Here is a 25,981-nt window from a genome sequence, read left to right as displayed (position 1 = left end):
TGTACTAAGATGTCCTTTAGAAAGAGGATTAAGTTATAAACAGTAAGTGCAGACTTAATGTTGAAAAAAAGTAATTTTGGAAAAAATTGATATCAATTGAAAAATCCTTTACACGAATAATACACTATGCAGAATACGATATAATACTAGATGAATGTGCTTTCTTTTTCAATATTCGATAGAAAAATCATTTATGTCTTGCTTTTTAAATTACTATTTCTGACAAATAATATATTATATACAATTGTTATTGAAATAAAAATTATCGAAGAAGTTAATGTAGGTATAAGAATACTTACAAAGTTAATAGAGTACGCAACTACTACCACCCACCCCCATCCTCCATCAGGTGGTTCATATATTTTTTGAGTCATTTAACGTGTACTATTAAAACATGCACATGTATTACAACGTAAGTGAAATGAAAATGTGCTTAAGAACGTGTGAAAAATATGTATAATAGTGTATCATCTTACAAAAGAACGATAACACTTTAAGTGGTTTTTGTTTGATAATTTTTTTATATTAAATTTTTCAAGGTAATGTAATAAAGAATACATTTTCGAAAGTGTATAACACCTGCTACTATTAAATTAAATTTAATTGACTAAAATGATTACAACATGTATAACGCAATTCACGATCGGAGCAGTTTGATAATAATGTGTTATCACATGCTGATATTGACGAAATTTTGAATAAAATTCTGTTTATTATGATGGATTTTAAACTTTACTGATTACTACTTGACTACGTTATTTAAATTCCTATTACGAGGTGTTTTTTCAGAGATCCCTAGACAAATGACGAAAGTAGTCTTAGATTGATGTAAATATTTTTTGTGTAGAGATCGTCCCGACAGGAGTCTCTTGCATACCGCCTTTAATTTGCGACTTCATCCGTATGAAACTATTTCTATTTGTTTATAACGAATGCAATTTATAACCAAACAATTGAAAAAAAGGTACCCCGACAACCTTAATCACTTTTTTCATACACATATCATATCGAAATCGATTCAACAATTTAGTCTTATTCAGCAAATTATATTTTATTACAACTAAAGTCTAATTATTAAATATTAGATAATTAAAAATAAACACATTAAAATAAATACCAAATAGAATATTTTACATCTTTTTATTTATAATTATACTAATAGGTAACAGCAAAGTAAATTAATTGAAATAATAAAGGAAAGCGGGGTGGAAAAAAGTTTTTGTCAATTTTTATCTGAAATTGGTTTACAAAGATTTAATTTAAAATTATTATCACTCAGCTTTTGTAGTTATCATTAACATGGGATATGGACAACATTTTTAAGTTTGTAGCTGGACCATTGTATGAAAAATTACTCATACCATGTTGGTTTCTTTCTTAAATTTTTAATTTTTTACCTTAACCCCCTGCGGTTCCAGCCCAACGCCCATCACCAATTAATTCCAACGGAGATGTAGGTAGATACTCTACTGACTCCTTTATTACTCCAAGTAACCCTCACCCCCTTAAGAGGTGGATCAAAACTGGAAGTATTTAATAACCTGGGACTATTATTTTTTTTTCGGTGCAAACATCACATTTTCTTTTTTTAAAGGCTTCTAATTGTTTTTCATTTTTAGATTTAAATGTTTTGGTATTAAAAATCAGTTTCAGGTCATCTGATGAGAACTTTCTTGAAGGTTAAGTAGTTTTTCCACTGTATCATCGGGCATCCGAAAGGATTACTGCCGGACCAAGTGCGTTATCGTAATCTTTCCCGTGACAATCGGACTGAAAAGGAAAAGTTGGAAAAGCAGCTCTAACCGAGGAACCACTTTAGGAGAAACTGTAATACTATGCCCATCAAGGCCAAAAAAAGTTGTCCAATAACTCTGTATCAATCGATTTTTTGAATATGTATTGCTCAATTAAAAATGTACTGATTTTAATTAAATTCATATAAGTATTACGAAAACCTGAACTACGTTGTTAATTAAAATTATCAATTACATAAATAAAGGATTACTAATAGTAATGCATATTTTGTTATATTAAACCATCTCATTAGAAATTTTGGTTATGCACCCATGGTCAGGTCGAGCCTGATCCTGTAAATTCCAATAGGATACCAAAAAGAAGTAATAAATATACTACCTTGTCATACTGTACTTTGCTTTCATGTGTATGTTTATATTACGTAAAAGAAAACACTACATATAAAAGAAAACGCTACAGAATACAACAAATTAACAAATCAAAGTATATTTCCATCAACTTATGATAATCTGACATCTACATTACCGAATTAGCAATTTTCTTCTGATTTTCTAATCGCATCTCTTGATATTTACCTCAAAAGGAAAAATCCACCGTAAAATTCTTTCAGCGTTCTAAGGATAGCCAACTTTTCTGGTATTTCTCACTTTAACAATTATCATTTCCGTAAGCCACATTACAACTGTTAGAAGTGTCATTAAGTTCATCAAGACAACACATTTTCTGTAAGTGCCCGTTACATCCTTTATAAAACCTGTGAAATAGAATATATAACTATATAATAAGATCCGATTAAGTTCCTGATCATTAATTTATGAAAACCACAAGAAGTAGGTGGTTATTTCGATCTTATTAGATCTCATCAGCAACTCTATACTGAGTCTCGATAATTCGCCTCACGTAAGCATGTTAATATCTACTGATATTTGCTGCTAACTGAAGTATTATTAATCAGATCTGTGATAATAAAGTCGAAACCGGAATTGAGGTCTGATAATTTCAACAAACTACCCACCATAAAGTTAATTGGCTCTTATTAATTTGTCTGACATTTAAAATGCTTAGCAGTATATATCAGTAGATGTCAATATATGTAATGCTGTAACTCGGCTCTAAAGTTTTACCTTGACCAGAAATTAATTTCCTCCCACTTTATTGATACCTATCTTGATAACGTAGTTTATGTCGTTAAAATGTAATAAACAGATAACATTTTACGCTTTCTATTACAAAAGTGCTTGTTTGATAACTGAGTATCACACGAAAGTCATAGTAACCCAAATTGGTTTTCATCTTTCCAAAATTGTATTAGAATTTCATATTATTACCTAAAAATGGACCTCCTGTTATGAACAATATTCCATTGGTTACCATTTGGATTCCTGATGCTCCAGGCAGTTTATCCAAAGGGACGTACGCTGGAATCACCAGATTCATGTAAATAATTCGTAACCCCTTTGCTATTCCGAGACCAACAGCAGTAATTAACAATAATGTGTATCCTCGGACACTTATAAATACTGAAAAACATCGAAATGTATTAGTTGGACATCCTGAATAATTATTCTAAACTAACATGTAATTCAATTAATTATTTACTTACAAAATCTAGTCAATGCTAAAAGCACCAAACTGACCATGTACATTATCCTTGGTGGTTTTTTGAAACAATCAGCAATGTAAGGTGACAGAAATCTAAATATCAGATCTGCAATAGCCAATACGGACATAAATGTAGCAGCTCGTTCATTATTCAAACCAAATTCTGACAACATCAAAGCAGTAAACATGGAAAAATTAAGTTCCGAAAATATCGCGATCGACATTCCCAACATTATATTAACATATATAGGATCACATAATAACGTTAAATCAAATATATCGGAGACAAATTTGAAGCATGCTATTAAAGCACTTTCTTTTTTTTCTGATTTCACGTCTTCTAAATTGTTTGTATTGGTGTCTTCTCCGAACAATTGTAGATTCTCATTACTTTGTTCTTCATCATTTTCCTCATGTACAGATTCCAGCGATATATAAGAGTCGTATATACTTTGTTTTCGAGCAAGAGGTGATTCTGAGAATATGAATTAAAAATTAAAGAAAAGATTTGTTTATAGATTGAAATGTTTGTTGTATACCTGCGGATAACGAGACTCTGCTTAAGTTTAAATTTTGTGACTCAAATCCATATATTGATGAAGAATCGATATCATGATCAATAGAAAGGCTAGATTTTGTCATTGATAGTTTTCTTGGAAGTCGATCACTTTGACTTACTGAAAAATTAAATTACTGTATAGTTAACAAAAAAGATTCTTTATTTATTATTCGTCATAACACCTTTCCTTCCAATCTGTATCATTGGTTTTTCTTGAACATCTTCTAAAACTTCGACAACTTTCAAATGTCTCTTAATAGGTTGAAGAAGGGCAGCTCCTATAAAGGCATGAGATGCTAGAGCTCCCAGGATTGCCGCAGCTCCTCTTTCACCATAATGATTTAATAAATAAGTGACTAACTGTGGCATAAATATTGGACCTAGAGCCGAAACGGACAAAGCAATTCCCACTGCATTGGTTCTTCTTTTTAGAAAATACGTATTTAATGCCAATGTATAAGCTGAAATTCCCATTCCACATCCTAACGCTGCAAAAGGATATTACACACTTTAAGTAAAGCAATCGGATATTACAACGAATAATTATAAGTGTTATTATAGACATATCCGTAACACTTACAATAAAGCATTCCGTAAGTGAAAAGAAAGGCAATGAAGCTATTTGAAAATCCTGTAAATATGATTCCGGTTGTTGTACAAAAAGTAGATATAATCGCAACTTTTCTGTAACCCATTTTTTTTAATAAAACTCCATTCACCAAACCCATAAGCATTCCAAAGGCCTGATTTGTGTTGATTATGATTGAGATGTCGGTTGCTGAGAGACCAATGAATTCTAATTTTTTTCGGTAAAGTAATCCAAACAATTGCATCAGTGGAAGAGTTGTAGTCTAAGATATGCATTCAGTAAGAAAATGATTAATCTCCGCGTCTTATTAGTTTAAAATTTATTAGAATTTAGTTTATTGTTCGGAAAATTATAAGAAGTTCCTAATACAGTACAAGTCAGCTATTGAGATTTATCCGACTGGGTAGGCAGAAACGTTTGTGGAAGAAAACAGGTTACGAATACATTATTATAATGACTTGATTAAACTAACGATAATTAAAAAATTAGGAATATTTCGTGATCATGTAGATATTTTTGTTGTAGGCTAAATATTTAGCACATCAATACCAATCCTGACAACTGTACAAGGTGTAGCGCATCGACGACAGGGAATGACTTTAACAAAATATTGCGCGCTTTAAATCCACAAATAGATAGTAAGTTACAATAAAGTATTAAGTTACCTAATCAGAATGTTTTGATTTATAAAGATATTAATTACGAGAGGCCAAACAGAATTATAAGATAATAAAAGAACACAGTTTTAATAAATAAATGAAGAACCAAAAAGATATAATTCTTCAACTAATTTGTTTTTATTAGGTACTTATAATGATAATGTTTAATTAAATTAAAACATAATACACATTACTTTTTGTGCTATATATAGCACACCTATCTTTCAATATTCCACATAAAAACCAACAGTATGCCAATATTATTTATTATTATGTTAATTACTAAGTAAATGTTATAATTCTTCTGTTAAAAACTTCTACTCATTATTTACATTTAATAATATGTGATATTTCATTTTCAATATACATATTTACTAATGATATCATGATAATTACCCAATTTTTAAATAAACACATTACAAAACTTATGGTGTAAAAATGATTTGGTTATAGCTTGTTCTTTAAATTAAAATTTCCAGCAAAAACATCTTATTTACAATTTTTTTTAATCTCATAATCACTAAAGAAGTTATGTACTTACAAAGTTAATAGAATACGCGATAACTACCATCCAACCCCATCCTCCATCAGGTGGTTCATACTTTTTTTGGGTCATTGTAACATGTACGGTCTAAATACGTACCGTAACTACAACGTAAGAGAAATAACAACGTGTTTTGAAATGTGGGAAATATGTATAATAGTATATCAGATCACAAAAAAATTATAGATAATGCTGTATCACCTTGATAGCATTTGAAGTGATCCGTTTAATAAATTATTTTTTATTAAAAGTGGTTTAATAATAAAATAGTTTTTGGGAATGGATATTATTCATTTTTAAATTAATTTCGTTCAAGTTGACATTAAAATGATTAATATTGATTTAGACGAAAATTTAGAGTAAGTTTGTAGTAGTGTATAATTTTTGAAGTGAAACTTCTANTTAACGGAAGCTTTAGTAGCTTAATAAATAGAAACTACAAAAACTGCATGTATTACAAGTAAATAGTTGCCAAAATAAACAAAAGTAGCCAAGTAGAACTAGCTATCCTTTTATTGAAGTGAAACTTCTATATAGACGAAGGGTATTACGATTTTTTCTGTCACGAAAAAGGGTTCCGGCCGCGTAGAGGGGGTAGACGGTATATCGCGTGGGGTGAGAGGGCAACGGGTGTATTACACGGATATAATGCGCAGCCGCGCGGAGAGCGGGGAGTCCGCTAGAGTCTCGGCGGCGTGTGCTGTGCTCAGCTGTTGTTTTCTTACCTCTGCTCTGCACGTGGCTGGGCATCATTGCCTCTATTTGCGGTCTGTGTAGAACCCAAATCATAATTTGCAGTAAACCTGTGAAAACGAAATGTGTGCTGGGACAGGGCTTCATTCCCCCTATTTTGCATAAAGACCAATTTTTACTTCAAGTTTTACGGGCAGGTTTTCAAATTGGACAAGTACATTAACAATCTGCCCGTAAAACTTGAAATAAAAGTTTTGTTGCGATTTGTTTTACCACTTGTCCGTTGAAGTTTCACTTCTACTATGAGTCCCAGCACACATTTCCGTTTTTATAGGTAGGGTTATTCTTCAGTTTTGGCCGTCAAACACCAATATTTGATGCAATTTTTTTATTTTATATATGTAATAAAATAAGCTTAACCGTTTAGTAAGCGCAGTAATCACAAGTTGTATTATAAATGCAAATGTGAATTTGTTTATTGTTTTAACGCCTTAACTGCTCAATCGGTTACATGATCACCGACACATTGCCAGGGGTACAGAAAATGACATAGGATACTTTTCATCCAGAAAAAATGCTGTTCCCGAGGGATAAAAAAATTAGTTCAATGTGGTTGATTTCACGCCTTAACTGCTCGATCGGTCATCGTGAAATTTTGAGGACACATTGTCAGGAGTAAAGTGGAGGACATAGGGTACCTTTTATCCAGAAATAATATTGTTCCCAAGGGATAGGAAAGAATTAGTTTTGTGTGGTCGATTTCACGCCTTATCTACTTGATCGATCATCATGAAAATTTTCAGACACATTGTCAGGAGCACAGAAAAAGACATAGGGTAACTTTTATTGTGAGACATAAAAAGTAGTTTTATGATTTTTAATACGTATTGTAGCGACTACGAGCGTGATTGTGTGCGATCGGGCATACGCGTGTGAGCGGTTTATCGATTCGCCAACTAGCCGTGGGCGCTTTTCTTCATGTGCGCCGTATGTGTAAACGTGTGTGTCGTACCTGCGTTCCGGGAAAGCAATTAAACCGTTCAAAGAAAACGAGACTTCTATGGACGGCTGGAGAATGTTCCCGGAAGGAGGCAAGGGAGCATAAGGAAGAGACGATCGCCGGAGTAGAGGAGAAATAAATAGACCGTTGCAGAAGTGAATCAAGAGATAAATTGACAGTGATAGAAGTGAAATAAATAGAACAGTGAATAGTAACAGTAGTGTAAATAAATAGAATATTTACCGAAGTTTAGTAATAATTTAATAGTGTTTTTAAGTTTAATAGTAATTAGTGTAAATAAATAGTTTTTGTCGTGAGTCTTAAAATTTAATTTGTTAAACCCACGAACATTATAGTATGTAGAACATCAACGTGAGCAAGAAACAACATAAANTAAAGGAAGAGACGATCGCCGAGAAAGAGTAGAAATAAATTGACCATTGCAGAAATGAATCAAGAGATAAATTGACAGCGATAGAAGTGAAATAAATAGAACAGTGAATAGTAACAGTAGTGTAAATAAATAGAATAATTACCGAAGTTTAGTAATAATTTAATAGTGTTTTTACGTTTAATAGTAATTAGTGTAAATAAATAGTTTTTGTCGTTGTGAGTCTTAAAATTTAATTTGTTAAACCCACGAACATTACAGTATGTAGAACATCAACGTGAGCAAGAAACAACAGAAACTATTGTATCCTTATACGGATTACTTATACATATTCTTATCATAATGAATATGATAGTCGAGTTTTTATTTCTACTGTGATCATTTTATTAATGGTTTAAACAAGAGACCAACGTTTTTGTCATATTTTATTTATCAATGAATTTTACATATGACAGATATGTGAAAAACAACTCAAATAGATAACAATTTTATCATTTTAACCAAACCCTAATAGTAAACTAAGTATTTTGGTATAAGAAACAATAAACACGTATGGAATAGAATGTGAAACCTAACGATGAGCAGAATTTCAACACAAATTACTATTAAATACGTACACATACGTTTTTAATTGCTAATACCACAATAATTACTTATTACCCACCATCGAGAATATTCTTAAACTAATAATAATTTTTTAATTTAAACGAAAATATCTTTAAAAGGTTTATTAACAAAATTGTATTGTAATAATGAATTAAAAATACATTATAGAAATTATATTTATTTTATTATCTCAATTATCACAGATGTTGCAGAAGCGCGTATCTATTATTGTACATATAATTTCTGTGTCTTATTTGCATCAAATTCTGTTTTCCTATTTCGAAACAAATGAACAACTTTATGTTTGATCCACTGTCTTCTTTTTGTTTTTAACAATCATCATTTCTATGGCCCACATAAAAACACCGAGAAGCATTAGACAGTTCATCAAAATAACACATCCTCTGTACGAACCAGTAACGTCCTTTACAAATCCTGTAAATCATTTAGTTTACTGTAAGAAAAGTATTACTGTTTTGATAACTAACAGATACCTAAAATGGGACCGCCAACTAGAAACATTATTCCATTTAAAAACAGTTGAATTCCTGATGCGCCAGGTAATTTTTCGAGAGGAACATACGATGGAATTACAAGATTCATGTAGATTGTTCTTAATCCTCTAAATATTCCCATACAAACAGCAGATACAAGCAAAAGTGTAAATCCCTGCACCCATACGAATACTAAAGTTTAAGAAAAATCGTTAAATTTAACACTTAACAATTGCGTTAAAGAGGTACCTACAAAATCTGCTTATGGATAAGAAGATTAGACAAATCATATACAATATTCTAGGAGAATCGCTTAAACAGCATCCAACGTAGGGCGCAGCGAATCTAAAAATCAGCTCTGCAGATGACTGAACAGACATAAACGTGGCTATCTGATTTTTCTCTAGTCCGAAGTCAGTTAACATCAAAGCAGTTAATATGGCAAAATTTAAATCCACAAACATTGCCAACGAAATTCCTATTATGATGTTAATAAAAATCGGATCAACGATTAATGATAATTCGAATAGCTTGGAAGCGCTTTTAAAAAATTCGAAAATTTTCTTTCGGTTTATTAGGTGGTTTTCCTTCGCATTCAAATCATCTTCAATTCCCAATTTAATTATATTATTATCAACTGAGACAGGTTTATCCGGGGTGTCTTCAGAAAAAGATATTAATGAAGTGTACATTTTGTTCGAAAATCTTCTTTTCGTTGGTCTTCTTTCTACGAGGGAGAGCACAGCAAATTTAGTGCAATTGTTTATGGAAACAGCAGTCTCAATACTCATAGCAGCAATAGTGTATAATTTGTGATCTGATAGTTGGTGTTGGTACTTCAGTCAAATTCTTATTTCACACGTCCAAACACAGACTGTGTGAACATTTCAGTCTAGCCTGAAGAGGTTGGCGTTAAAACCGACGAAACGTTGCAAATAAGAATTTGACTGAAGTACCAACACCAATTATCAGCTCTCAACTGATCGTGTGCTTATGCACTAAAGCAACATTATGTACTATATTTTATAGCTTATTTTGAACCCTAGTACCAATCCTTATTTTGTTATGCTTATTTAAAGCTTAATTTCTAGCAGTCAGTCCTTTTTATGCTTACCGGTATATAAAGATAAAGTACTTCTGTTTATAATATCCAAATCATCTGTACTACCGAAATCATAAAACGATGGTTTTATATCTGTGACATCAGATGACTTTGTTATAATTTCCTTGTGGTATGCTGCAAATAAATTCCAAAGTAAATGTAAAAAATTCACCCATTATAATTATATACACATGTAAAAGAGAAGGTGAAAAGATTATTTAATGGGTTTCTTTTTTATGTATAAAAAGGAATCTAATTTTGTTGGTTGTTGTATAATGATTTTTATATTTCAAGACCAGCAATAGTTTACTGGCAAAATTAGAGTCTTGAAATGTAAAAAGGGTTTCCTTTTTGTTAATGGTATAATTTTACCGTTTACAGTATCATCTTCTGGGTCCATTTTTTCATGTTTTTCAATTGGCTGTAAAAGTAACGCTGCCACGAATGTATGACTAAGAATTGCTGCCAGAATCAATGCAGTCCCTTTTAAACCATAACTGTATAATAAGTAGGGTACAAGTTGTGGAAGTAATATTGGCCCTAACGAGGAAATGGTAAATGATAAGGCCAAAGCTTTACTACGTTGCTTTAAAAAGAAAGTATTAAGTGCCACAAAATAGGCCGATTTAGCCATTCCAGTTCCAGTAGCTACAAAATTTAAAAATCATTATTATGTAGTACCTTAACGAAAATTAATTCTAAAAATAATTACGTACAATAAATTAATCCATAAGTAATAAGGAACGTTGTGAAGCTGTTTGCAAAGGCAGTTGTGAAAAATCCTATAAATATAAAGAAAGCAGATGCGAAAGCAACTTTCCTATAGCCTAGCTTTTTAAGTAAGGCTCCGTTAATAAAACCCAGAAGTAGGCCAAACGCCTGACTTGTGTTGGTGATGACGGATATATTAATGGCAGATAAACCAATGTCGTGTAATTTATCACCAAAAACAAATCCAAATATTTGCATCATGGGTATTGTCAAGAGCTAAAACAAACACTTATTTATAGAAACCGTTTTGATTAAACATTATATTATTATAATTATACATCGCGCTCGAGGAAATGCAAATGTAAAGCAAAAACAGAAAAATGAGGGCTACCTCATACACCCTGTTTATAATGAGGCATGGGCAGAGAATTGATGCTGTGTGCGCCTGAAAATGTTTTCAATCTACCCTTGGTCTTAGAAGCACTGTAATTCAAACCCTTTCATGAACAAGTGGTAAACGAATTACTTTATAAAAGTACTTTCAAACTCATTCAAAGTGTTTGAATTACTCTCGAAGTGCTTAAGAATTTTAATCTAATTGCTAATTAAAGTCTTTGGATTTAAAAAGTAATTGGTGGTTCAAGAACCAATGAATATTAAGAGAGGGCTTTGGATTCTTTTGGTGAATGCTTTGTCCAACTTTTAATATAATCTGTCTCAGGTTTTAATGTTCTCGGAATCATGATTTATACAGATAATATTAACTAATGCTGTAAAGAGAAAGAAAAGTTCATGCAACTTTTACCTACTTCTAAATAAACTTTTTAGGCATAGTTAATCTAAAGAAAAAAAATCCTCTCAAAGCAAATAGGAAAAAACCTATTTTTCTAACTATTAAAAGACACTACATATTTATGGATCTCTGTTTCGAATACTTATATCTTGTAGTTATCATTTGTAGTTGCATGACTATTTTAATGAAAACCACTACTTATTAGTTATGAAATTTTAAGATTTTCTTACAAAAACTTTTTTATTTATATTTAATACTAAAATGTCTGCATTTTCTGCAACATTGCTTCTTTTATTTTTCATATTTTAAAAATCTATAAAAGGCCGTATATTTAATTACTCGTTAAGTTGTAGACGACTTGGAAAATCAAATTAATTGCAAAGAGAGTTCGTAATTTTGTAATGCATCACACAAATTGGAAAGTTACCTAGAACTTTCTACTTAGCCTGATACCTTGTTGTAGAGTTAATATTGGAAATAATCTATAGGTTCGTAACCTCTGCGAATTCGACAGATACCCATGAGAAATGGTTGAAAAAACCCTACAAAGCGAGAACGTCAACTCTTATTAAGCATAGCCAATCCCAGGGGTCGGCAAACCGCGGTTTGCAAGCTATATGTGGCTCATTCAAGAGACAATTGCGGCTCCTCAAGTTCCCTTAAAAAAATTAAAAGCTAAAGCGGAACGGACTGACACGCAGCGCATGCGCATACTTAAAAGAAGAGACTTGCACTTTCTGATTGACGTTACAATGCATCTCAACGTACTAAATCCAAACCTCAAGGAAAAGGAAACACTGCATTTTCATTACTGGAAGAAGTAGTTGATTTTGAAAAGAAATTACTTTCCTTTGGGGGAAGATATGGAGACGTCCATCTGTCTACTTTGACTTTCTTTGCGAAACCTCTCAGAACAAACAGCAAATAACTAACTGTTACTCCGTTTAATATCAATGGTGGTTCATTTAAAATCCAATTACTAGATTTAAAAAGCAAACATTTATAGAGTTTGAAATTTACGAGTCTAAGTAGTAATCTAGAAGAGCTAGGAAGGCAGAAATGTCTTTTGATATCGCAACATAAGTGGACAGCTCTAAATGGGATACCTAAGGCTTAGGCACTAATTTTCCAAACTGGATGGAATAGCTTTACGGAATGCTATGACCAAATAAGAAAACGGCTTTTGGTGTGCTGACGAACCTTTGGGTTAATATATTCGCACGAACAAGTTTTCTCTTCTATGAATTTAAAAAAGAACAAGGTAAGAAGCCAAATAACTAATCAAAATTTAGAGTCGTCTTAAACTAAAAAATATTAGTTATGTGCCGCACTTACCAAAACTTTCTAGAGAAATGCAAGGTCACTGTTATAACATATAATTTCAGCAGGCCCCTCTTTTCTATTGGGGCCCAACGATCAACGGCAAGTTCCTGCCAGATTCATCCGCCAACCGAAAGCCGATAATTATTTTAAGAAAATTAATCAGTAATTGCTGATTAGAATATTTACTTTCATAATCGCTTTTGCATACTATAAACGCGAGCATACCTAAATGTAGGTGATTCTTCAAATATTTATATATTCTCAAATTTTATTACTTCGAATCGCTCTCCAAAGAGAAAAATTCAAAATCTGAGTGCAAGGACTTGCCTCAAAGAATAAGACTTAGAGGTTCGCGCCAGACATTTTTTGATGACTGCACCGATAGTCCAACTGAGTTGGGAAGAGATATTAAAGTAGAAATAACTTACTTCCCAAAGTGATACCCCAAGCGTGCATCTAAAACAGCAATTGAGTTTGCACAAGGACATTGGTTATTGTTGACAGTGTTTTTCGCTTGAAAACTCCAAATCCCGAGACAAAGTTGCAAAGATTTTGCTGCTAGGAAGATGTTACCGAGAAAGAGTTAGAAATAGAATGTCTATATTTAGCAAACTAACAGTATTCCAGAAGTTTTGATAAGAAAAACCGAGTTGGAGACACATTTCCAAATGTAGAAATTGCATTGAGAATCTTTTTAAACATGATCGTAACTAACTGTAGTGGCGAACTCTCCTTCTTTAAACGGAAAAGAATAAAAAATAAGTTAAGACGAACAGTGCTTCAAGAAAAATTGATCGGTCCATAGAATGGGATATGCTCAAAGACAAAGAGTTTGAACAACTGGCTGACGATTTTGCATATATGAAAACTAGAAGGGTGCCTTTTCAAAAAACACAATTTTGCACCAACCTGAGAACGATAGAGATACTTTTCCGAGTCATATTACAATTATTTATTCATTTATTGTGAATGTAAAGAAACAAATAATTGTTGATAAACCAAAATAGTTCTCTCTCAAAGCTGTAGGGGCCCCGTTAAGCTTATGTGCCCAGAGCCTCCAATAACTTAAAGACGGCCTGAATTTCAGTGTTGTTTAGCATAATAATAAGTACAATAAATAATAATGAATAAAGTCGTACGACTTCTTTATCAAATTTGAAAGAAAATGTAAAATGCTAATTAAAAGAAATCGTGACTGAATTTCATAAAACAATATTTTTATTGCGAAAGACTTCCAGCTTAAACGTTTGCCAACCCCTGCTTAGTCTACCCGAGTTATCTTAATATAACACAAACCAACATAGCCCAGATTAAACAGAGTAGGTTTGGTTATGATAGATAAAAGTTACCCCTCTACCCCGGGGGTGCCCCACTGCCTTTCATCATTCAAACAATTTCCCGTTTATTAATTAGCCTAAAGATACATCGGCTCATTACAACAATCCTAAAAATATCAGGTTGATAAGAAACTGTTAGGTAACGTTCCAATTTGCCTAGCCCATTGAAAAATAACGGCTTTCTTTGCAATAAATCGAATTTTCCAATTTACTTATGACATTAATAAAGCGAAATATAAACATAAATCTTACGTTATTTATTGACATTGCCAAAACAATGACCCATCCCCAACCGCCGTCTGGAGGCATATTCTATTTCAAAAAAAAAGTGTCGTTCGGTATCATCACTAGTCGAAAGCACTCCAACTAACCATCTGATCGTACAACTTTTTGTTCTATTGTTAATAATAAATCTGCGTCGATCCTATGAGAGTATTTCGTGATGATATAACTGATACGTGCGACAATCATTATGTCTTATCAATATGAACTTGTATTTAGAGCAATTAATGCTAAAAGGTTTGCAAAAAACTGTGTAGCAACGATATTACGTACTATATGTGGAATATGTTGAAATAAGTACTTATAATATGTATATTATACCTATATCTCATTAGTTAATATACGTCACATATATATGCACATATATGTATCAAGTTGTCGATCCACATTACAGTAAATTATCAATAAGTTACTAATTATTTATTATCAGTATTGGATACGCTATTGTGTCAATTTAATTAAAAGTTACAATCAGTTAAAATTCCACTCGTATCNGATAAGAAACTGTTAGGTAACGTTCCAATTTGCCTAGCCCATTGAAAAATAACGGCTTTCTTTGCAATAAATCGAATTTTCCAATTTACTTATGACATTAATAAAGCGAAATATAAACATAAATCTTACGTTATTTATTGACATTGCCAAAACAATGACCCATCCCCAACCGCCGTCTGGAGGCATATTCTATTTCAAAAAAAAAGTGTCGTTCGGTATCATCACTAGTCGAAAGCACTCCAACTAACCATCTGATCGTACAACTTTTTGTTCTATTGTTAATAATAAATCTGCGTCGATCCTATGAGAGTATTTCGTGATGATATAACTGATACGTGCGACAATCATTATGTCTTATCAATATGAACTTGTATTTAGAGCAATTAATGCTAAAAGGTTTGCAAAAAACTGTGTAGCAACGATATTACGTACTATATGTGGAATATGTTGAAATAAGTACTTATAATATGTATATTATACCTATATGTCATTAGTTAATATACGTCACATATATATGCACATATATGTATCAAGTTGTCGATCCACATTACAGTAAATTATCAATAAGTTACTAATTATTTATTATCAGTATTGGATACGCTATTGTGTCAATTTAATTAAAAGTTACAATCAGTTAAAATTCCACTCGTATCAGGATTTTTCCACTTTGCATTGAGTACGTAGGTATGTACTAGTGCTGGATTTGTTAACAGGCCGAAGGAATCGAGGACTAGGGGTGGCAGGGGTCTGGAAGAGGTAGATTTTAGTTAAAGATAAAGCTTAGTTTTTCGTAAAAGATTGTTTGGTTTAAGAATGTATGAATTATTATTGTCACATTTTCACTAAAAATACTGCAGAGAAATCCGCATCAGCATTACTACCAATACTCAGTCTCTACTATACTACTATATTTTTGAGGGATCAATTTTTGTGCTACTTGCTTGAAGCTCTTTATATCGCGCTTTTCACTTTGGTCACAAATGATTTTGAAGAAAGCTTTCCTTGTTTAAAAGAAGTGAAAAATTATCATATAAGTTATTATATCATGAAAAATTTAACTCCTTGGTTCTTCTACCGATAGAGGCAGAGATAAGAACACCATAAACTATGAGGATATAAATTATTTCGCCAATAAAAAGCTACGTAAAAAGTGTAGTTCTTGTCTCATTTTACACTCTTACCTTATGACTATGTCATTATTTTATTTCACTTTTCAATACCCAATACCTAGCATACCCATTTAAATACGTAAAAATTTGTAGGTAAATAGATGAAATAGACTGAGTGGTTATGTTAGATAGGAAGAAGGTAGGGTGGCACAAATGAAGTGACTTTTGCAAAAGAAAGATAAAAATCCAGAACTGCTATGTATCTAATTTTCTCGAATTCGGACAGAACGAATGACTAAGATGGTAAAATGTATACATATGTATATATTCTTCTCTATAATTACACGTTCAGAATTTTTCTGGATTTGAACATATAAAAATGAACGGTTTCCAACAACAACGGTACATATTTAATAATTCATTGTAAATAAAGTTTGTTCCCAGTATTGTTTATATCGGAATTTTAATCACTTCGGAAATAAACCATTTTGAGAAAATTGTACTCATGAAGTCACGGCAATCTTTTATGACATTAATTGTTTTGTGATTTGTTGGGTTTAAGTAATTTTATCAATAATAATTCGAATAAATATGACAGAAGGTGTTTTCGGCTATAGACCCATGCCGCCTAGGATAATCTATCCGTTTTCTTTGCACATTACAGGATAATTAACAAATCCTAATTATTTTAAAAACCGTCAACCGTAGACTGTAATACGCCTTAATAAAATCGCTTCCCATTTGAAAAAAATTAGTATTGATGTTTAAAATATTTATAATCTGAACATTACTAGTGTAATAATTTAATGGGATTTGAAAGAATGTTTTAGATGGAAAGCCAAGTGCGTTTCATGCTCTTTTCAACAGCGACAGCCGCATCTTTTTATCGAGGATAGTTGCCAAGATATTAAAATTTTTGTAAGGTATTACAAACGTCAAATTTTCTAGAAATTACTAAAAACTTCTTCAAACACACAAACATACCGGGATATGGTTTAAGAAATTGGTTTAATGGTATTATTTGTACACTCTGAATTTAAATTTTACACTCTACGAACTCGACTACGTGGCCGAGTAGAGGGAGGACATCCGTTGCATGATTTCGTTACATAGTAACTCGCATGAAACAAACTTACCCTACCGTGCGTAAAGAAGTTTCTCTTCAATAATTCCAAAAAGATGCTTAACAAACTGGACATTAAAATCGATGCTGAATTCAAAAATGTAATAATATATAATAAGGCAGATGATGAATACTTCCGGTATATCCGGAAGTCCGCTATCTCTGAAATTATTTTCCGCAGATAGGTCATTTGACCAGGAACATTTTTTATTGGAAACATTTTTTTCCAATTTTAACGGCAGTATATGATTATGAGTTTGTTTATTGAACTAACTCATAAAGAGAACAAGAAACAACCCGCGAGCAAATTAAGAACCAATCCCAAACACAACAGAGCGTTGTAGTATCATCTTCTGTGACCGATAAAGTGCTTATTTCAATTCAGGATACAATAACTTATTCAGTGGACCTAATACATACTTTACGTTGAATGTCTAGGTATAATCTTATTTGGATATCCTTTTAATCGTGACACCAATTCAATGCAGATCGGTAAAATAAAAATAAATTTTATTAAAATGGCTGTATTTATCTAAATTATTATTAAAAAAAAATAATACTAACTTACCTCATGTAGCATGTGTTGAAACTCCTTTAAACATGAAGGTCAAGGATACTAACTGCTATTTCACTGCAACGTATAGTAAAACAATTACGATTAATAAAACAAATTTTGAAACANGTTTCGAAAGCCTATTCTATACGCTAATTGTAAGCTGAAATAAAATTGGGGAAAATGGAGTTACATTATTACATCGAGATATAAATAATATGAAAAAATTACGTACAGCAAGCTTTGATCCATTACTTTTTTGTGTAAAATTCGAGTAGGACTTGTTGACTTGTTCTCGCCCTGCGTGTGACTTTACTATTGGGTTTACCATTAAGGCAATTAAATAACGCTAATTGTATAGTTTAATTTTTCACTGCAGATTTAAGATATTATCAAGAATTAAAACAAAATATAATAAAAAACGTAAGAAATTTCATACATGCATTAGATAGTGCAAATAACTGCACTCGTATTTGCGAGATTTATAAACATTAAGAAACGGAAATGCCTTACAAAAATAAATCAATTAAATAAAGTTGAAGTTATATCCCTATACAAAAAAAAGTGCACCGTCCCCCCAAATGGCGAATTAAGCTCGTCAGAGGCCCAAAGCGGCAAAAAGAAAATGATGTATTTTTAGTGTACACTTTGTAAAAAATTAAAAATTATGATAGTAAACTTTATTTATAGTACATCTCCTATTAGAACAATTGTGTTCAGCTGACAACTGATTCAATCATGAGAACCACCCATCCGTATCAATAGTTTTCATTTTGCATACATACGAAGCCTCCAATTCCAATGTCTAAACTGCCTCTAGTACTTTTCTACAAAGGACCCAAGGACCAGAGGCCTGAGAAGCGCTCTACCCTCGGCCCCCCTCTTTTTAATCCCCACTTCTGTCCCAAAAATACTAGATATATGCATCTAAACTTAGATAAATCCGACCTTTTCTGATAGTTTATTTGTAAAACAGAATTATCCCCTTATTTAAATTCGAATTTTCAAAAAAACATACAATTTGTTGTCAATACAGTTAGTTTTATAACCAAATAAAAGGGAAAGTGATCAATCTCAAAACACAAAATGTGAAAATAATATATATACATATTTTAAACTTAATGTTAGTACATGGTACCCATTAAATTCATAATTAATTTTAAGTTTGTTCATTTTCTGTTGTTTTCGCTTTGGAAGACTTTATTCGTCTGTACGTCATTTCTCCAGTCCACATAAGTATTGTAATGAATGTAAATAAATTCATTAACATCACACAATTTCGGTAAGTTCCTGATACATCTCTAATGAAACCTGTAACAATCATTTTATGTAGACAGAAAAAGGCTGTTAGTTCAAAGCAGCGCAAAAACATTATATTCTAAACTGTTTTTCTTTAATTTAGTGCTATATGTACGTATTAAAAGTTGATACGAAGAATTTACATATGTGCGCTTACCAATTAAAGGTCCTCCGAATATAAAAACGAATCCGTTTGTTACCATTTGTATTCCGGAAGCGGAAGCCAATCTTTCTAGAGGAACATGACTAGGAATAACAAGAGTCATATATACTGTCCTAACACCCTTTGCTATTCCCAAGAACGCTGCTACCACTAACAGCCCTTTGTAGTCCAGCACGATAATAAAAGCTGAAAACTTTTAGTCAGATACTTTATTAAGCTTGTGAAAGATGGAAAATTTTGTTAACTACCTACTGAGAAACCGAGATGTCATAGTATTCATAAAGATAAATAAAACGTAATTCCTTTTTACATATTTTTTTTATCAATCTCTTCTTGAGGACTATTGATTTAAATATGGTTCGTGAAGGAATAATTTTTTTACTACATGACACTCGTATATGTCGAAATCAATCTATAAAATTCAGTATTGCCAAACGCGGTTAAACAACAAAAAAATCAGCGCTTTCTTCGTTAAAGACTACTTAACGTTCAGCCGGATTGTCAAATATAGCAAAAACTAGTTGATGAAGTATCTAAAAATAGACGCTGTAACGCCATCTAGTAGGTATTTTTTTTTACTGAAGTATTTCAAATTTCTCAAGTGTGTGTTGACTACACTTAAGTGCTATCCAGTTGAATATTAAAACTAATTAGAATTTGAAATACTTCATCAAAAGCAAATACCCACTAAATGGCGAAACACTGCCTGTATTTGGATACTACATCAACTCACATTTTAGAAGCTTCTTCTGTTTAAGTAGCGATTTACATTCTTCCGGAAGAGCAACCTTCAGGGTTTATCTCCCCGCTCGAGCAGGGGTTTTAGTCGGTGATAATCCGACACTACCTCCCTTCAGGGGGTGTCTTTTGAAGATTTCCCCTCCTCGAGAATAATCTAAACAAAAAGAAAAAAAAACAGCGATGTACCGAGGGTGTTTATGAGATCAAATAAGATTGGTACTTTCGATAAATTTATGAACAAGAACTTACACGCCGATTGACTGCGACATATAGATGCATACCTGGTTTTCTGGTATAATGCAGAGTTTAAAAATTAATTTTAAGAGAAATAACATTCTTTCTTACCAAATCTAACTGCAATTAGCATAATCAAACTAATCAGGTACATAATTCTCGGTGTTTTCTTCAAAAAGTCTCCGATGAATGGTGAGATAAATCTAAAAATCAAATCCGTTACGGCTATTATCGACATAAACGTTGCTATCTGAGAAGTCTGCAGATCAAATTCTGCCAACATAAAGGGCGTCAACATAGCAAAATTCATTTCTGCAAAAACTGCTAGCGAAATGCCGAACATTATGTTCAAATAAACTTTATCAGTTAAAAGTCTTAGATCGAATGTGTGTATTATGTTTTCCATCAATTTTTTAAAACAGGATTCCTTTTTCCTCTGCACACTCTCATCAGGATTGCAAAAAGTGTCCTTACTTTTTGCGGATTCTTTGTCTTCGTCAATTTTCTTTAAGGACGAATACTTTTTCTCTCTGTCGTCGTTTTGTTTCTGTGCACTTACGACTGACAGTCTCTTTTCTTTTTCTTCAAAAATTTTAACCGAACTCGCTAAATTGATTGACGGTATTGATTGAGAGGACCACCACTTTGTCTTGGTAGGTTCTAGAGGATAACCTGCAAAGATTTGGATTGAAAACTGGTAGGAAAAATTGAAAAAACGCTGTATAAAAACCTTCACTTAGGGATGGTAAACTTTGTCCTACATAAAGTGGAGAGGGATGCTCTAGTGATATTTTATCAACAGAAGTAGTAGAGATACTGTAAAATATTTCGCTTGGTGGTGATTGTTGAGGTTCTAATGAAGAAATTTAAGTTGAAATTAACTGATTGATAAAATTGTTAATAATTACCACTTTCCAGAAACGGTACTTCCGCCTCATTGTTTTTAATATTGTTATTGTGTTGAGTCTTCTCTTCCGTTTCTTCGTACTTCCAATGCCATTTAACTGGTTGTAATAGAAAAGAAGCTGGGAACGTATGGGCGGCAATTCCTGCTAAAACCAAGACCGCTCCTCTAGATCCATAAGTGTTCATTAACATGCTAATAAGCTGCGGCATGCCTATAGGACCCAGTCCCGTGATTGTGAATGCTATTCCTGTGGCTTTACCGCGATTTTTTAAAAAGTACGTATTTAAAGCTAGACTGTAGGATGACATACCTAAACCCATTCCTAAAGCTAATAAAACCATTAAGGCAATTAAATTATGCGAATTGTAGATATACTTTAAATTTTCACTGCAGATTTAAGATATAATCAAGAATTAAAACAAATTATAATAAAAAATGTAAAAAATTTCATACATGCATTAGGTACTGCAAATAACTGCACTCGTATTTGCGAGATTTATAAACATTAAGAAACGGAAATGCCTTACAAAAATAAATCAATTAAATAAAGTTGAAGTTATATCCCTATACAAAAAAAAGTGCACCGTCCCCCCAAATGGCGAATTAAGCTCGTCAGAGGCCCAAAGCGGCAAAAAGAAAATGATGTATTTTTAGTGTACACTTTGTAAAAAATTAAAAATTATGATAGTAAACTTTATTTATAGTACATCTCCTATTAGAACAATTGTGTTCAGCTGACAACTGATTCAATCATGAGACGTAAAGTTGTAAGTAAATTGGCTGCTGAACCACCCATCCGTATCAATAGTTTTCATTTTGCATACATACGAAGCCTCCAATTCCAATGTCTAAACTGCCTCTAGTACTTTTCTACAAAGGACCCAAGGACCAGAGGCCTGAGAAGCGCTCTACCCTCGGCCCCCCTCTTTTTAATCCCCACTTCTGCCCCAAGAATACTACATGTATGCATCTAAACTAAATTCGGCATTTTCTTATAGTTTATTTGTAAACCAGAATTATCCCCTTATTTAAATTCGAATTTTCAAAAAAACATACAATTTGTTGTCAATACAGTTAGTTTTATAACCAAATAAAAGGGAAAGTGATCAATCTCAAAACACAAAATGTGACAAACTCCGTTAATTGCTTTAGGTACATGGTAATTAAGTATAAAGTGCTTATTCCAATATAATTACCATATATTTTCTGATCAAACTAATCTCTCTCTTCGAGGAATTTGTGAACATAAACACACCGTCCATTTTATTTCATAATATTTCTACAAAAGAATTTTTTTTTCAGGCAGATTCTCCAATCAGACTGAAATTGGAACGACTAAATTTGGACAATGAAAATTGGGCACATACAAATCAGTGTGGTAATATCTATTGTTATGACGCGATTCGATACGAGTTGAACACTAGATACCGTAGATATACTTTATTTACTTTCTGTAACGATGTGACCTTCAGTATGGCCGACGCAAAGTAGAAAAGAACTGCACTAGGCCAGAAAAGGAAGGAGACAACTCTCGGCAAAACTCTTAACCGGTGAGGAGCGTATAATCCGTAGAGTACTGCACGGAAAAATTGACCATTTTATCCACTACAATTTCATTGCTCAAATGTGCTGTTATTGGCACCATTCACTACTGCAAAATTCAACGAGATGTTTATTTATATTTGAAGACATATTAAAGGCATTAACGCTTGTTTTCGACTCACACTACTATTCATGATTGAACAAAACTTTTGGCAAGTACTGTATGAAAAAGTATGTTTAATGAACAAGAGTCGAGAGTATAATGAGCTTTTTTCTCCCTACCTACGATTTTGCCAGCGCTCATCCAAGACATTGGAAGGGGCACATCGCTAGAGAAAGTAAATGAAGTATACGATCGACGTACGTCGGTTGCAGCAATTGTCTGACCATAGTCTGATCGTTTTCGTGGACAACCGACCTTAGAAGCGTCAAGAGCCAATAGGTTGCCACTTATATTACATTATTGTGAATGGTGCTGTTTAGTAAAATTGGAAATATGAAATATCCCTGCTGTACGATTTAGCAATGTTCCTTTATTTGCTCACCTCATTTCGGCTCTTGATATCACAACATATCTTATAGTTACTTACTCACATGTTAACAGTCCGAAGCTTATCATAAAGTGAGTAAAAGTTTTGGCAAAAGCGGTCAATGTGACTCCCAGTGTCATACAAACTGCTGACATAATTGCAATTTTTCTATAACCATATTTTCTAAGCAAAGCTCCATTTATTAGCCCCATCATCATACCAAATGCCTGGTTTGTGTTAATTATTATAGCACTATCCGTTGCTGACAGGCCCAATTGGGAGAACGTGTCTTTAAATAACAGACCAAACGAGGTCATGATTGGAATAGATATCACCTTCAAATGTAAAGATAATAATTGAATTGACTGTACATGCATATAAAATATTTCAAAAAATTGAGAGACGTTTTGACCACCAATATTTTTAAGTTTCTCGATTTTAAATTTCATATGAAACATCCAATAAAATTCTTTTGAATAGAAAGATCGCTTTAAATTATTTGAAATAATAAATTGTAATTCCTGGAAACTATGTAAGTCTGAGGTATTTTTTTTTTCAGTTTTAGTACACATTATTAAAATATTCTATTTTGTTATATGTTTTGTCTAACCAGTTAAGTCATGTCATTGGTTAAGTATAGCACATTATAATGTAGATGAGGTCCCGCAATTATTTTTTAACTTTAATTGATAAATATTATACAATTCCTTTCACGTGGTCTTGTCTAATCATATCTTTTAAATTACTATAAACAGCTATAAACGCCATCTGTAGAAAATTGCTACATTTTGTTTCACGTTTCAAAAATGGTGGTCAGTATTTTGTCGATTGATTGATTTAGTCGATATCACTGAAGCTCGTTAGACAACAGAATACAGACCAACTTATCTTATAGAATCGATCTTCTTGACAGTTAATGTTTTCGAATGGTTTTGCACAGTTAATCTTATCTCTACTTTACAAATGTAGCAAGCGATTTTGTAGATAGTTGTAGGTTTGAGGTGATTGTAATATAGGACTCTATTTTTTTATTTGCTGAAATAACTTGAAATGACAGTTTAGAACGAAATTGTTCAACCGAGAGATGAGAAGAAAAAACTAGATATTTTTAGCTCGTCTTATTCTTATTGTAGAATAAATACTTAAAAATAAAGCAAACATACAATGTTATCATTTTAATATACACAAAAATAGAATCTAATTGTAACTCCAGCCAACGCAGGCTTACTATTGTGTAGGTTAATCTTAAAGTTTGGTTTTAAAACAAAAGAAATTACATACGCTGTTAAAAAAATATATAAGGTACTCACTGTATTCACGGCAAATGCTAATACAATAATCCATCCCCAACCACCATCAGGTGGGGAAGGTCCTTTTTCAGCCATCCTGGATTCGTTTTTTTAGTTACATGCACAAAATTTAGAATAAGTAGAAAACTTGCTATAAAGTCTGTGTACGTAACGGTAATGATAATTAGATTTAGATTTTGATTCTGATTATTTTTTATCTTCTCAGATAGCAGATAATATTACTACTGCTACTGCTTTTATTTACATATGTGTGAATTTATTTAGGCATTTTAAATTCACATGTTAGCTACAAATGTAGGTACGTGCGCACCAACGAATTTCGTTTCGTTAAAACGTGCTGGAGAGGACACTATTTGTAGAAATTCAGTTAAATATGTTCATGTGTGTGCTAAATCACGTCCCACAAAATAAGGTTCAAACAAGGTATCAAAACCTTATTAATTTCAACATTATTCGTACAACGTGCATATTAGTTTAGATTGACTGCTAGTTTCGAAAGCCTATTCTATACGCTAATTGTAAGCTGAAATAAAATTGGGGAAAATGGAGTTACATTATTACATCGAGATATAAATAATATGAAAAAATTACGTACAGCAAGCTTTGATCCATTACTTTTTTGTGTAAAATTCGAGTAGGACTTGTTGACCTGTTCTAGCCCTGCGTGTGACTTTACTATTGGGTTTAGGTTGAATATTAAAAAATAAATATTAAGAAGCCCAAAAACTAAAGTGTGCTTGAAAAGTACTTAGATGAATCATTCCCACCAGTTCCTGATTCTACTGGGCAGGCAGTCTCTTCGGACTACTCCGGAGAGTAAAGCGGAAGGTACTCTTCAGCCTCCTTTCAGGAATCATAAGAATGGGTTACGGTTGGGGTGAGGAAGATAAGACGAACGAAATGAAGGGAAGTGAAAGATCATTTGTGAAATAAAATTATCATTACTACTACCCCATCATTTGCCCAAATGATCCAAGGAAATTCGGAATCGAACCATTGTCTTCTCGAATGTTAAGCAATAGTCTAAACCTTTAGGCAATGCTGCTGGGTACTGCGCTTGTATTTACTGCGCGAACTTATTCGTAGTCGATCAAAGGATGTGCCAAGATTGGGCCCATAATATAATTCCTGTGTTGGGGTTGATGAGCACGACAATTTTGCGTATACTTGTGAATCTGATTAAAATGTATGCTCTCTTTACCCCGTGCCATTTCCCGTGGTCGAGACAAAATGGAAAATTTGAGTTCCTTATTGTTGTTCCTCATTATGAGAAAATTAATTGATTTATCGTATAGAATGTTTTGAATATCTTAAGTTGATGTATAATGTTGCTATCTGAGTAAAAGTTATTCTATTCAAAACACTTTAATTTTTCTTATTTCTTTCTTAAGTGTCCCATTTTGATCTGGTCTCCCCTAAATTAATACGTATATGTTAAATCAGTGACAGCTAATCTAATAATTCAATGCTTTCCTTTCATATTAACAATAGAAGACGCTCAATATTTCTTAATTTTTTATATTTTATGAAGACAT

At 32.5% G+C, this 25,981-nt stretch overlaps 4 protein-coding genes across 11 annotated transcripts in view; all 4 read right to left on the bottom strand.

Moving 5' to 3' along the window:
• The window catches only part of LOC112904739 (monocarboxylate transporter 13-like), a 7,999-nt gene extending 6,139 nt beyond the window's left edge, over nt 1-1,860 (bottom strand). Inside the window, exon 1 of the mRNA XM_025975585.1 lies at nt 1,398-1,860. Within this exon, the coding sequence (XP_025831370.1) occupies nt 1,398-1,430 (33 nt within the window). The 5' untranslated portion in view covers nt 1,431-1,860. The remainder of the gene's footprint in view (nt 1-1,397) is intronic.
• Nucleotides 1,861-2,148: 288 nt separating this feature from the next.
• On the bottom strand, nt 2,149-5,841 carry LOC108737782 (monocarboxylate transporter 9-like). Its single transcript, XM_025975579.1, has 7 exons — nt 5,706-5,841; nt 4,497-4,767; nt 4,099-4,404; nt 3,897-4,034; nt 3,359-3,832; nt 3,084-3,275; nt 2,149-2,509 (listed from the first exon to the last, which is right to left on the bottom strand). Exons 1-7 carry the CDS (start codon nt 5,778-5,780, stop codon nt 2,370-2,372), a joined length of 1,596 nt encoding a protein of 531 aa, XP_025831364.1. The 5' UTR covers nt 5,781-5,841; the 3' UTR covers nt 2,149-2,369.
• A 2,708-nt stretch (nt 5,842-8,549) lies between these two features.
• Nucleotides 8,550-15,242, bottom strand: LOC112904737 (monocarboxylate transporter 9-like). 4 transcript variants are annotated; one of them, XR_003231316.1, is made up of 7 exons: nt 14,411-14,588; nt 10,711-10,981; nt 10,367-10,642; nt 10,007-10,129; nt 9,142-9,619; nt 8,893-9,084; nt 8,550-8,833 (listed from the first exon to the last, which is right to left on the bottom strand). XR_003231316.1 is itself a non-coding variant. In XM_025975581.1 (7 exons), exons 1-7 carry the CDS (start codon nt 15,119-15,121, stop codon nt 8,697-8,699), a joined length of 1,530 nt encoding a protein of 509 aa, XP_025831366.1. In that variant the 5' UTR covers nt 15,122-15,242; the 3' UTR covers nt 8,550-8,696. The 4 variants fall into 4 exon arrangements, 3 of the variants coding, with proteins under 3 accessions (XP_025831366.1, XP_025831367.1, XP_025831365.1); XM_025975581.1 differs by lacking the exon at nt 14,411-14,588 and adding an exon at nt 15,065-15,242 and having other exon boundaries at nt 9,146-9,619; XM_025975582.1 differs by having other exon boundaries at nt 8,887-9,084; nt 9,146-9,619.
• Nucleotides 15,243-18,839: 3,597 nt separating this feature from the next.
• LOC112903881 (monocarboxylate transporter 13-like) lies at nt 18,840-24,658 on the bottom strand. Of its 5 annotated transcripts, none has more exons than XM_025975569.1 (7): nt 24,447-24,655; nt 23,201-23,471; nt 21,069-21,392; nt 20,888-21,010; nt 20,269-20,829; nt 19,177-19,368; nt 18,840-19,031 (listed from the first exon to the last, which is right to left on the bottom strand). In XM_025975569.1, the coding sequence occupies exons 1-7, from the start codon at nt 24,519-24,521 to the stop codon at nt 18,880-18,882; spliced, it is 1,698 nt and encodes a 565-aa protein (XP_025831354.1). In that variant the 5' UTR covers nt 24,522-24,655; the 3' UTR covers nt 18,840-18,879. The 5 variants fall into 5 exon arrangements, with proteins under 5 accessions (XP_025831354.1, XP_025831356.1, XP_025831353.1 ...); XM_025975568.1 differs by having other exon boundaries at nt 18,842-19,031; nt 21,066-21,392; nt 24,447-24,650; XM_025975571.1 differs by lacking the exon at nt 23,201-23,471 and having other exon boundaries at nt 18,841-19,031; nt 21,066-21,392; nt 24,447-24,595.
• Nucleotides 24,659-25,981: the final 1,323 nt, after the last annotated feature.

Source organism: Agrilus planipennis, unplaced genomic scaffold (assembly GCF_000699045.2).
Source record: "Agrilus planipennis isolate EAB-ADULT unplaced genomic scaffold, Apla_2.0 scaffold183, whole genome shotgun sequence".
In the NCBI taxonomy this organism is placed as follows: Eukaryota; Metazoa; Arthropoda; class Insecta; order Coleoptera; family Buprestidae; genus Agrilus; species Agrilus planipennis.
This window is presented reverse-complemented; position numbering and strand designations above follow the sequence as displayed.